Genomic DNA, 14,228 nt, shown 5'->3' with positions numbered 1-14,228 from the left:
AGATTACTCCACCTTACCATTGTTTTTATTCATTATTGTTACCAATACTATTTTATTTGTATTAAATCCTTTTTAGCCTTAGCAGGTATACATTTCATCTTTTAGTGTTTATATTTATCCCTTAGCCTGTATTGGCGCTGTACACATTACTTCATTACTAGTCCCCTCAAAATAACTCAACACACAGCCATTAATGTCTAAACTGTTGGCAACAAAAGTGAGTACACCCCTAAGTGGAAATGTCCAAATTGGGCCCAATGTGCCAATATTTTGTGTGGCCACCATTATTTTCCAGCACTGCCTTAACCCTCTTGGGCATGGAGTTCACCAGAGCTTCACAGGTTGCCACTGGAGTCCTCTTACACTCCTCCATGATGACATCACAGAGTTGGTGGCTGTTAGAGACCTTGCGCTCCCCCACCTTCCGTTTGAGGATGCCCCACAGATGCTCAATAGGGTTTAGGTCTGGAGACATGCTTGGCCAGTCCATCACCTTTACCCTCAGCTTCTTTAGCAAGGCAATGGTCGTCTTGGAGGTGTGTTTGGGGTTGTTATTATGTTGGAATATTGCCCTGGGGCCCAGTCTCTGAAGGGAGGAAATCATTCTCTGCTTCAGTATGTCACAGTACATGTTGGCATTCATGGTTTCCTCAATGAACTGTAGCTCCCCAGTGCCGGCAGCACTCACTCATGCAGAGCCAGACTATGACACTCCCACCACCATGCTTGACTGTAGGCAAGACACACTTGTCTTTGTACTCCTCACCTGGTTGCCGCCACACACGCTTGACACCATCTGAACCAAATATGTTTATCATTAGACCAGAGGACATGGTTCCAGTAATCCATGTCCTTAGTCTGCTTGGCTTCAGCAAACTGTTTTCTGCCTTTCTTGTGCATCATCTTTAGTAGAGGCTTCCTTTTGGGATGACAGCCATGCAGACCAATTTGATGCAGTGTGCGGCATATGGTCCGAGCACTGACAGGCTGACCCCACACCCCTTCAACCTTGGCAGCAATGCTAGCAGCACTCATACGTCTATTTCCCAAAGACAATCTCTGTATATGACGCTGACCACGTGCACTCGACTTCTTTGGTCAACCATGGCGAGGCCTGCTCTGAGTGTAACCTGCCTTGTGAAACCGCTGTATGGTCTTGCCCACCATGCTGCAGCTCAGTTTCAGGGTCTTGGCAATCTTCTTACAGCCTAGGCCAGCTTTATGTAGAGCAAAAATTATTTTTTTCAGATTCTCATAGAGTTCTTTGCCATGAGGTGCCATGTTGAATTTCCAGTGACCAGTATGATGGAGCGTGAGAGCGATAACAACAGATTTAACACACCTGCTCCCCATTTACACCTGAGACCTTGTAAAACTAATGAGTCACATGACACCGGGGAGGGAAAATGGCTAATTGGGCCCAATTTGGACATTTCCACTTAGGGGTGTACTTTTGTTGCCAATGGTTTAGACATTAATGGCTGTGTGTCGAGTTATTTTCAGGGCACAGCAAATTTACACTGTTATACAGGCTGTACACTCACTACTTTACATTGTAGTAAAGTGTCATTTCTTCAGTGTTGTCACATGAAAAGATATAATAAAATATTTACACTGTTATACAGGCTGTACACTCACTACTTTACATTGTAACAAAGTGTCATTTCTTCAGTGTTGTCACATGTAAAGATATAATAAATATTTACACTGTTATACAGGCTGTACACTCACTACTTTACATTGTAGTAAAGTGTCATTTCCTCAGTGCTGTCACATGAAAAGATATAATAAATATTTACACTGTTATACAGGCTGCACACTCACTACGTTACATTGTAGCAAAGTGTCATTTCTTCAGTGCTGTCACATGAAAAGATATAATAAATATTTACACTGTTATACAGGCTGTACACTCACTACTTTACATTGTAGCAAAGTGTAACTTCTTCAGTGTTGTCACATGAAAAGATATAATAAATATTACACTGTTATACAGGCTGTACACTCACTACTTTACATTGTAGCTAAGTGTCATTTCTTCAGTGTTGTCACATGAAAAGAGATAATAAATATTTACACTGTTATACAGGCTGTACACTCACTACTTTACATTGTAGTAAAGTGTCATTTCTTCAGTGTTGTCACATGAAAAGATATAATAAAATATTTACACTGTTATACAGGCTGTACACTCACTACTTTACATTGTAGCAAAGTGTCATTTCTTCAGTGTTGTCACATGAAAAGCTATAATAAAATATTTACACTGTTATACAGGCTGTACAATCACTACTTTACATTGTAGCTAAGTGTCATTTCTTCAGTGTTGTCACATGAAAAGATATAATAAATATTTACACTGTTATACAGGCTGTACACTCACTACTTTACATTGTAGTGTCATTTCTTCAGTGTTGTCACATGAAAAGAGATAATAAATATTTACACTGTTATACAGGCTGTACACTCACTACTTTACATTGTAGTAAAGTGTCATTTCTTCAGTGTTGTCACATGAAAAGATATAATAAAATATTTACACTGTTATACAGGCTGTACACTCACTACTTTACATTGTAGTAAAGTGTCATTTCTTCAGTGTTGTCACATGAAAAGATATAATAAAATATTTACACTGTTATACAGGCTGTACACTCACTACTTTACATTGTAGCAAAGTGTCAGTTCTTCAGTGTTGTCACATGAAAAGATATAATAAAATATTTACACTGTTATACAGGCTGTACACTCACTACTTTACATTGTAGCAAAGTGTCATTTCTTCAGTGTTGTCACATGAAAAGATATAATAAAATATTTACACTGTTATACAGGCTGTACACTCACTACTTTACATTGTAGTAAAGTGTCATTTCTTCAGTGTTGTCACATGAAAAGATATAATAAAATATTTACACTGTTATACAGGCTGTACACTCACTACTTTGCATTGTAGCAAAGTGTCATTTCTTCAGTGTTGTCACATGAAAATATATATAAAATATTTACACTGTTATACAGGCTGTACACTCACTACTTTACATTGTAATAAAGTGTCATTTCTTCAGTGTTGTCACATGAAAATATATATAAAATATTTACACTGTTATACAGGCTGTACACTCACTACTTTACATTGTAGCAAAGTGTCATTTCTTCAGTGTTGTCACATGAAAAGATATAATAAAATATTTACACTGTTATACAGGCTGTACACTCACTACTTTACATTGTAGTAAAGTGTTATTTCTTCAGTGTTGTCACATGAAAAGATATAATAAAATATTTACACTGTTATACAGGCTGTACACTCACTACTTTACATTGTAGCAAAGTGTCATTTCTTCTTCAGTGTTGTCACATGAAAATATATAATAAAATATTTACACTGTTATATACAGGCTGTACACTCACTACTTTACATTGTAACAAAGTGTCATTTCTTCAGTGTTGTCACATGAAAAGATATAATAAATATTTACACTGTTATACAGGCTGTATACTCACTACTTTACATTGTAGTAAAGTGTCATTTCTTCAGTGCTGTCACATGAAAAGATATAATAAAATATTTACACTGTTATACAGGCTGTACACTCATTACTTTACATTGTAGCAAAGTGTCATTTCTTCAGTGTTGTCACATGAAAAGAAATAATAAAATATTTACACTGTTATACAGGCTGTACACTCACTACTTTATATTGTAGTGTCATTTCTTCAGTGTTGTCACATGAAAAGATATAATAAATATTTACACTGTTATAAAGGCTGTATACTCACTACTTTACATTGTAACAAAGTGTCCTTTCTTCAGTGTTGTCACATGAAAAGATATAATAAAATATTTACACTGTTATACAGGCTGTACACTCACTACTTTACATTGTAGCAAAGTGTCAGTTCTTCAGTGTTGTCACATGAAAAGATATAATAAAATATTTACACTGTTATACAGGCTGTACACTCACTACTTTACATTGTAGCAAAGTGTCATTTCTTCAGTGTTGTCACATGAAAAGATATAATAAAATATTTACACTGTTATACAGGCTGTACACTCACTACTTTACATTGTAGCAAAGTGTCATTTCTTCAGTGTTGTCACATGAAAATATATATAAAATATTTACACTGTTATACAGGCTGTACACTCACTACTTTACATTGTAATAAAGTGTCATTTCTTCAGTGTTGTCACATGAAAATATATATAAAATATTTACACTGTTATACAGGCTGTACACTCACTACTTTACATTGTAGCAAAGTGTCATTTCTTCAGTGTTGTCACATGAAAAGATATAATAAAATATTTACACTGTTATACAGGCTGTACACTCACTACTTTACATTGTAGTAAAGTGTTATTTCTTCAGTGTTGTCACATGAAAAGATATAATAAAATATTTACACTGTTATACAGGCTGTACACTCACTACTTTACATTGTAGTAAAGTGTCATTTCTTCAGTGCTGTCACATGAAAAGATATAATAAAATATTTACACTGTTATACAGGCTGTACACTCACTACTTTACATTGTAGCAAAGTGTCATTTCTTCTTCAGTGTTGTCACATGAAAATATATAATAAAATATTTACACTGTTATATACAGGCTGTACACTCACTACTTTACATTGTAACAAAGTGTCATTTCTTCAGTGTTGTCACATGAAAAGATATAATAAATATTTACACTGTTATACAGGCTGTATACTCACTACTTTACATTGTAGTAAAGTGTCATTTCTTCAGTGCTGTCACATGAAAAGATATAATAAAATATTTACACTGTTATACAGGCTGTACACTCATTACTTTACATTGTAGCAAAGTGTCATTTCTTCAGTGTTGTCACATGAAAAGAAATAATAAAATATTTACACTGTTATACAGGCTGTACACTCACTACTTTACATTGTAACAAAGTGTCATTTCTTCAGTGTTGTCACATGAAAAGATATAATAAATATTTACACTGTTATACATGCTGTACACTCACTACTTTATATTGTAGTGTCATTTCTTCAGTGTTGTCACATGAAAAGATATAATAAATATTTACACTGTTATAAAGGCTGTATACTCACTACTTTACATTGTAACAAAGTGTCATTTCTTCAGTGTTGTCACATGAAAAGATATAATAAAATATTTACACTGTTATACAGGCTGTACACTCACTACTTTACATTGTAGCAAAGTGTCATTTCTTCTTCAGTGTTGTCACATGAAAATATATAATAAAATATTTACACTGTTATACAGGCTGTACACTCACTACTTTACATTGTAGCAAAGTGTCATTTCTTCAGTGTTGTCACATGAAAAGATATAATAAAATATTTACACTGTTATACAGGCTGTACACTCACTACTTTACATTGTAACAAAGTGTCATTTCTTCAGTGTTGTCACATGAAAAGATATAATAAATATTTACACTTTTATACAGGCTGTACACTCACTACTTTACATTGTAGCAAAGTGTCATTTCTTCAGTGTTGTCACATGAAAAGATATAATAAAATATTTACACTGTTATACAGGCTGTACACTCACTACTTTACATTGTAACAAAGTGTCATTTCTTCAGTGTTGTCACAGGAAAAGATATAATAAATATTACACTGTTATACAGGCTGTACACTCACTACTTTACATTGTAGCAAAGTGTCATTTCTTCAGTGTTGTCACATGAAAAGAAATAATACAATATTTACACTGTTATACAGGCTGTACACTCACTACTTTACATTGTAACAAAGTGTCATTTCTTCAGTGTTGTCACATGAAAAGATATAATAAATATTTACACTGTTATACATGCTGTACACTCACTACTTTATATTGTAGTGTCATTTCTTCAGTGTTGTCACATGAAAAGATATAATAAATATTTACACTGTTATAAAGGCTGTATACTCACTACTTTACATTGTAGCAAAGTGTCATTTCTTCAGTGTTGTCACATGAAAAGATATAATTAAATATTTACACTGTTATACAGGCTGTACACTCACTACTTTACATTGTAGTAAAGTGTCATTTCTTCAGTGTTGTTACATGAAAAGATATAATAAATATTTACACTGTTATACAGGCTGTACACTCACTACTTTACATTGTAACAAAGTGTCATTTCTTCAGTGTTGTCACATGTAAAGATATAATAAATATTTACACTGTTATACAGGCTGTACACTCACTACTTTACATTGTAGTAAAGTGTCATTTCCTCAGTGCTGTCACATGAAAAGATATAATAAATATTTACACTGTTATACAGGCTGCACACTCACTACGTTACATTGTAGCAAAGTGTCATTTCTTCAGTGCTGTCACATGAAAAGATATAATAAATATTTACACTGTTATACAGGCTGTACACTCACTACTTTACATTGTAGCAAGGTGTCATTTCTTCAGTGTTGTCACATGAAAAGATATAATAAATATTTACACTGTTATACAGGCTGTACACTCACTACTTTACATTGTAGCAAAGTGTAACTTCTTCAGTGTTGTCACATGAAAAGATATAATAAATATTACACTGTTATACAGGCTGTACACTCTCTACTTTACATTGTAGCTAAGTGTCATTTCTTCAGTGTTGTCACATGAAAAGAGATAATAAATATTTACACTGTTATACAGGCTGTACACTCACTACTTTACATTGTAGTAAAGTGTCATTTCTTCAGTGTTGTCACATGAAAAGATATAATAAAATATTTACACTGTTATACAGGCTGTGCACTCACTACTTTACATTGTAGCAAAGTGTCATTTCTTCAGTGTTGTCACATGAAAAGCTATAATAAAATATTTACACTGTTATACAGGCTGTACAATCACTACTTTACATTGTAGCAAAGTGTCATTTCTTCAGTGTTGTCACATGAAAAGATATAATAAAATATTTACACTGTTATACAGGCTGTACAATCACTACTTTACATTGTAGCTAAGTGTCATTTCTTCAGTGTTGTCACATGAAAAGATATAATAAATATTTACACTGTTATACAGGCTGTACACTCACTACTTTACATTGTAGTGTCATTTCTTCAGTGTTGTCACATGAAAAGAGATAATAAATATTTACACTGTTATACAGGCTGTACACTCACTACTATACACTGTTATACAGGCTGTACACTCACTACTTTACATTGTAGTAAAGTGTCATTTCTTCAGTGTTGTCACATGAAAAGATATAATAAAATATTTACACTGTTATACAGGCTGTACACTCACTACTTTACAGTGTAGCAAAGTGTCATTTCTTCAGTGTTGTCACATGAAAAGATATAATAAAATATTTACACTGTTATACAGGCTGTACACTCACTACTTTACATTGTAGCAAAGTGTCATTTCTTCAGTGTTGTCACATAAAAAGATATAATAAATATTTACACTGTTATACAGGCTGTACACTCACTACTTTACATTGTAGCAAAGTGTCAGTTCTTCAGTGTTGTCACATGAAAAGATATAATAAAATATTTACACTGTTATACAGGCTGTACACTCACTACTTTACATTGTAGCAAAGTGTCATTTCTTCAGTGTTGTCACATGAAAAGATATAATAAAATATTTACACTGTTATACAGGCTGTACACTCACTACTTTACATTGTAGTAAAGTGTCATTTCTTCAGTGTTGTCACATGAAAAGATATAATAAAATATTTACACTGTTATACAGGCTGTACACTCACTACTTTACATTGTAGTAAAGTGTCATTTCTTCAGTGTTGTCACATGAAAAGATATAATAAAATATTTACACTGTTATACAGGCTGTACACTCACTACTTTACATTGTAATAAAGTGTCATTTCTTCAGTGTTGTCACATGAAAATATATATAAAATATTTACACTGTTATACAGGCTGTACACTCACTACTTTACATTGTAACAAAGTGTCATTTCTTCAGTGTTGTCACATGAAAAGATATAATAAATATTTACACTGTTATACATGCTGTACACTCACTACTTTATATTGTAGTGTCATTTCTTCAGTGTTGTCACATGAAAAGATATAATAAAATATTTACACTGTTATACAGGCTGTACACTCACTACTTTACATTGTAGCAAAGTGTCATTTCTTCTTCAGTGTTGTCACATGAAAATATATAATAAAATATTTACACTGTTATATACAGGCTGTACACTCACTACTTTACATTGTAACAAAGTGTCATTTCTTCAGTGTTGTCACATGAAAAGATATAATAAATATTTACACTGTTATACAGGCTGTATACTCACTACTTTACATTGTAGTAAAGTGTCATTTCTTCAGTGTTGTCACATGAAAAGATATAATAAAATATTTACACTGTTATATAGGCTGTACACTCACTACTTACATTGTAGCAAAGTGTCATTTCTTCAGTGTTGTCACATGAAAAGATATAATAAATATTTACACTGTTATACAGGCTGTACACTCACTACTTTACATTGTAGTAAAGTGTCATTTCTTCAGTGCTGTCACATGAAAAGATATAATAAAATATTTACACTGTTATACAGGCTGTACACTCATTACTTTACATTGTAGCAAAGTGTCATTTCTTCAGTGTTGTCACATGAAAAGAAATAATACAATATTTACACTGTTATACAGGCTGTACACTCACTACTTTACATTGTAACAAAGTGTCATTTCTTCAGTGTTGTCACATGAAAAGATATAATAAATATTTACACTGTTATACATGCTGTACACTCACTACTTTATATTGTAGTGTCATTTCTTCAGTGTTGTCACATGAAAAGATATAATAAATATTTACACTGTTATAAAGGCTGTATACTCACTACTTTACATTGTAACAAAGTGTCATTTCTTCAGTGTTGTCACATGAAAAGATATAATAAATATTTACACTGTTATACAGGCTGTACACTCACTACTTTACATTGTAACAAAGTGTCATTTCTTCAGTGTTGTCACATGAAAAGATATAATAAAATATTTACACTGTTATACAGGCTGTACACTCACTACTTCACATTGTAGTAAAGTGTCATTTCTTCAGTGTTGTCACATGAAAAGATATAATACAATATTACACTGTTATACAGGCTGTACCACTCACTACTTTACATTGTAGTAATGTGTCATTTCTTCAGTGTTGTCACATGAAAAGATATAATAAAATATTTACACTGTTATACAGGCTGTACACTCACTACTTTACATTGTAGTAAAGTGTCATTTCTTCAGTGTTGTCACATGAAAAGATATAATAAATATTTACACTGTTATACAGGCTGTACACTCACTACTTTACATTGTAGTAAAGTGTCATTTCTTCAGTGTTGTCACATGAAAAGATATAATAAATATTTACACTGTTATACAGGCTGTACACTCACTACTTTACATTGTAGTAAAGTGTCATTTCCTCAGTGTTGTCACATGAAAAGATATAATAAAATATTTACACTGTTATACAGGCTGTATACTCACTACTTTACATTGTAGTAAAGTGTCATTTCTTCAGTGTTGTCACATGAAAAGATATAATAAAATATTTACACTGTTATACAGGCTGTACACTCACTACTTTACATTGTAGCAAAGTGTCATTTCTTCAGTGTTGTCACATGAAAAGATATAATAAAATATTTACACTGTTATACAGGCTGTATACTCACTACTTTACATTGTAGTAAAGTGTCATTTCTTCAGTGTTGTCACATGAAAAGATATAATAAAATATTTACACTGTTATACAGGCTGTATACTCACTACTTTACATTGTAGTAAAGTGTCATTTCTTCAGTGTTGTCACATGAAAAGATATAATAAAATATTTACACTGTTATACAGGCTGTATACTCACTACTTTACATTGTAGCAAAGTGTCATTTCTTCAGTGTTGTCACATGAAAAGATATAATAAATATTACACTGTTATACAGGCTGTACACTCACTACTTTACATTGTAACAAAGTGTCATTTCTTCAGTGTTGTCACATGAAAATATATAATAAAATATTTACACTGTTATACAGGCTGTACAATCACTACTTTACATTGTAGTAAAGTGTCATTTCTTCAGTGTTGTCACATGAAAAGAAATAATAAAATATTTACACTGTTATACAGGCTGTACACTCACTACTTTACATTGTAACAAAGTGTCATTTCTTCAGTGTTGTCACATGAAAAGATATAATAAATATTTACACTGTTATACAGGCTGTACACTCACTACTTTACATTGTAGTAAAGTGTCATTTCTTCAGTGTTGTCACATGAAAATATATAATAAATATTTACACTGTTATACAGGCTGTACACTCACTACTTTACATTGTAGTAAAGTGTCATTTCTTCAGTGTTGTCACATGAAAAGATATAATAAAATATTTACACTGTTATACAGACTGTACACTCACTACTTTACATTGTAGTAAAGTGCCATTTCTTCTGTGTTGTCACATGAAAAGATATAATAAAATATTTACACTGTTATACAGGCTGTACACTCACTACTTTACATTGTAGTAAAGTGTCATTTCTTCAGTGTTGTCACATGAAAAGATATAATAACATATTTACACTGTTATACAGGCTGTACACTCACTACTTTACATTGCAGCAAAGTGTCATTTCTTCAGTGTTGTCACATGAAAAGATATAATAAAATATTTACACTGTTATACAGGCTGTACACTCACTACTTTACATTGCAGCAAAGTGTCATTTCTTCAGTGTTGTCACATGAAAAGATATAATAAAATATTTACACTGTTATACAGACTGTTCACTCACTACTTTACATTGTAGCAAAGTGTCATTTCTTCAGTGTTGTCACATGAAAAGAAATAATACAATATTTACACTGTTATACAGACTGTACACTCACTACTTTACATTGTAGCAAAGTGTCATTTCTTCAGTGTTGTCACATGAAAAGATATAATAAAATATTTACACTGTTATACAGGCTGAACACTCACTACTTTACATTGTAGTAAAGTATCATTTCTTCAGTGTTGTCACATGAAAAGATATAATAAAATATTACACTGTTATACAGGCTGCACACTCACTACTTTACATTGTAACAAAGTGTCATTTCTTCAGTGTTGTCACATGAAAAGATATAATAAATAGTTACACTGTTATACAGGCTGTACACTCACTACTTTACATTGTAACAAAGTGTCATTTCTTCAGTGTTGTCACATGAAAAGATATAATAAAATATTTACACTGTTATACAGGCTGTACACTCACTACTTTACATTGTAGCAAAGTGTCATTTCTTCAGTGTTGTCACATGAAAAGAAATAATAAAATATTTACACTGTTATACAGGCTGTACAATCACTACTTTACATTGTAGTAAAGTGTCATTTCTTCAGTGTTGTCACATGAAAAGATATAATAAAATATTTACACTGTTATACAGGCTGTACACTCACTACTTTACATTGTAGCAAAGTGTCATTTCTTCAGTGTTGTCACATGAAAAGATATAATAAAATATTTACACTGTTATACAGGCTGTACACTCACTACTTTACATTGTAGCAAAGTGTCATTTCTTCAGTGTTGTCACATGAAAAGATATAATAAAATATTTACACTGTTATACAGGCTGTACACTCACTACTTTACATTGTAGCAAAGTGTCATTTCTTCAGTGTTGTCACATGAAAAGATATAATAAAATATTTACACTGTTATACAGGCTGTACACTCACTACTTTACATTGTAGCAAAGTGTCATTTCTTCAGTGTTGTCACATGAAAAGATATTTTAAAAAATTACAAAAATGTGAGGGGTGTATTCACTTTTGTGAAATGCTGTAACCCATAGGTACACACTATATAACACTAAGATACTATGTTTTGTTATACAATAACAAATATTATAAATCACAGAGATTCACTATAAAACAGACACACAGTATTGTGCAGTAACACACATTAATACATATCGCAGAGCAACACACAATATCATACAGTGACACAGTATAATATACTGACACGCAGTATAGCACAGACAGTCAATATCACACACTGACATACAGTATCACAAACACTGACATACAGTATCACACACTCACAGTATAATACTGAAATGTAACATACAAACTGACAGTATCACACACTGACACACTATCACACACACTGACATACAGTATCACACAGTATTTCACACTGACACACAGTATCTCACACAGTATCTCGCACTGACATACAGTATCACACAGTAACGTAGCACACACTAACGTAACACACCCAGTATCATACACTGACACACAGTATCACACACTAACGTAACACACCCAGTAGCATACAGTATCATACAGTAACGTAGCACACACAGTATCATACAGTAATGTAGCACACACAGTATCAAATGCTGACACACAGTATCACACACTGACACACCGTATAACACCCAGTCACATACAGTATCATACCGTAAGGTAGCACATACAGTATCATACAGTAACGTAGCACACCCAGTAATACACAGTAACACACACAGTATCACACACTGACACACAGTATCTCACACATTATAACACCCAGTCACATACTGTAAGGTAGCACATACAGTATCATACAGTAACGTAGCACACCCAGTAACACACACAATATCTCACACTGACACACAGTATCTCCCACTGACACACAGTATCCCACACTAACGTAACACACAGTATCATGCAGTAATGTAGCACACACTAACGTAACACACAGTATCTCCCACTGACACACAGTATCTCCCACTGACACACAGTATCTCACACTAACGTAACACACAGTATCATGCAGTAACGTAGCACACACTAACGTAACACACAGTATCATACACTGACACACAGTATCACACACTAACGTAACACACAGTATCATGCAGTAACGTAGCACACACTAACGTAACACACAGTATCATACACTGACACACAGTATCACACACTAACGTAACACACCCAGTAGCATACATTAACGTAGCACACACAGTATCATACAGTACCGTAGCACACACAGTATCATAAAATAACGTAGCACACACAGTATCATAAAGTAACGTAGCACACCCAGTCACATACAGTATTATAAAGTAACGTAGCACACCCAGTCACATACAGTATTATAAAGTAACGTAGCACACCCAGTCACACACAGTATCATAAAGTAACGTAGCACACACAGTATCATGCAGTAACGTAGCACACCTAGTAACACACAGTATCACACACAGTATCACACACAGTGACACACATTATCACACACATTATCACACACAGTGACACACAGTATCACACAGTGACACACACAGTGACACAGTATCACACACAGTAACACACAGTATCACACACAGTGACACACAGTATCACACACAGTGACACACATTATCACACACATTATCACACACAGTGACACACAGTATCACACAGTGACACACACAGTGACACAGTATCACACACAGTATCACACACAGTGACACACAGTATCACACACAGTGACACACAGTATCACACACAGTATCACACAGTGACACACTCAGGTACAATATAACCACTCACCTCATGTTGAGGACTTTCAGCTGCTGCCTCCTCTACCCAGGAAGTGTGTGAAGTTGTGATTGTCTGTCCTTGTGCCTCCCTCTCTGTCACATGTCTCTCTCACACTCTCTGTCTCTCACACTCTCTGTCTCTCACACTCTCTGTCTCTCACACTCTCTCCCTTCCCCCCTCTCTCTCTGTCCCTCTCTGTTTCTCACACTCTCCTATGTGTCTGTCTAACTTCCTCCTCTCCCTCCCCCTCTCTGTTATCTCTCTCTCTCTCCACCCCTTTCTTCTCCCCACCCGCTGTCTCTTCCTGTTTCTCCCTAGCAGCCCCTTCACTTTCCCTGCACAGCTGTTACCCCCAGTTATATTCTGCCCCTCTCATTTACCCCCCTGCTCTCTCTCTCTCACACTAACAGACCCTATTACACTCTATCACTTCCTCTGTCTAACAGGCTCTGCCCTCTCTTAAAGGGGCAACAAGCCACAGCCCTTCTTAAAGGGGCAACATACCATGCAGTGATGATGTCACCACAGGCTGGAGCAGCACCCCATCCCCCAGAGCCTGGGTGTATATATTGCCCCCAGGGGGCAACTGCAGAGGAAGGCCACATGTCATGGGCAGATGCATAGGTCAGTAGGTGTGCTCA

General features: G+C 34.2%; 1 protein-coding gene across 2 annotated transcripts in view; it reads right to left on the bottom strand.

The window, feature by feature from the left end:
• VASP (vasodilator stimulated phosphoprotein) overlaps positions 1 to 14,019 on the bottom strand; it is a 210,069-nt gene extending 196,050 nt beyond the window's left edge. Inside the window, exon 1 of one of the 2 annotated variants that reach the window (XM_053688823.1) lies at positions 13,597 to 14,019. In XM_053688823.1, the coding sequence (XP_053544798.1) occupies positions 13,597 to 13,601 (5 nt within the window). In that variant the 5' untranslated portion in view covers positions 13,602 to 14,019. The remainder of the gene's footprint in view (positions 1 to 13,596) is intronic. The other variant, XM_053688822.1, reaches the window with a different exon arrangement.
• Positions 14,020 to 14,228: the final 209 nt, after the last annotated feature.

Source organism: Bombina bombina, chromosome 7 (assembly GCF_027579735.1).
Source record: "Bombina bombina isolate aBomBom1 chromosome 7, aBomBom1.pri, whole genome shotgun sequence".
NCBI classification, from domain to species: Eukaryota; Metazoa; Chordata; class Amphibia; order Anura; family Bombinatoridae; genus Bombina; species Bombina bombina.
This window is presented reverse-complemented; position numbering and strand designations above follow the sequence as displayed.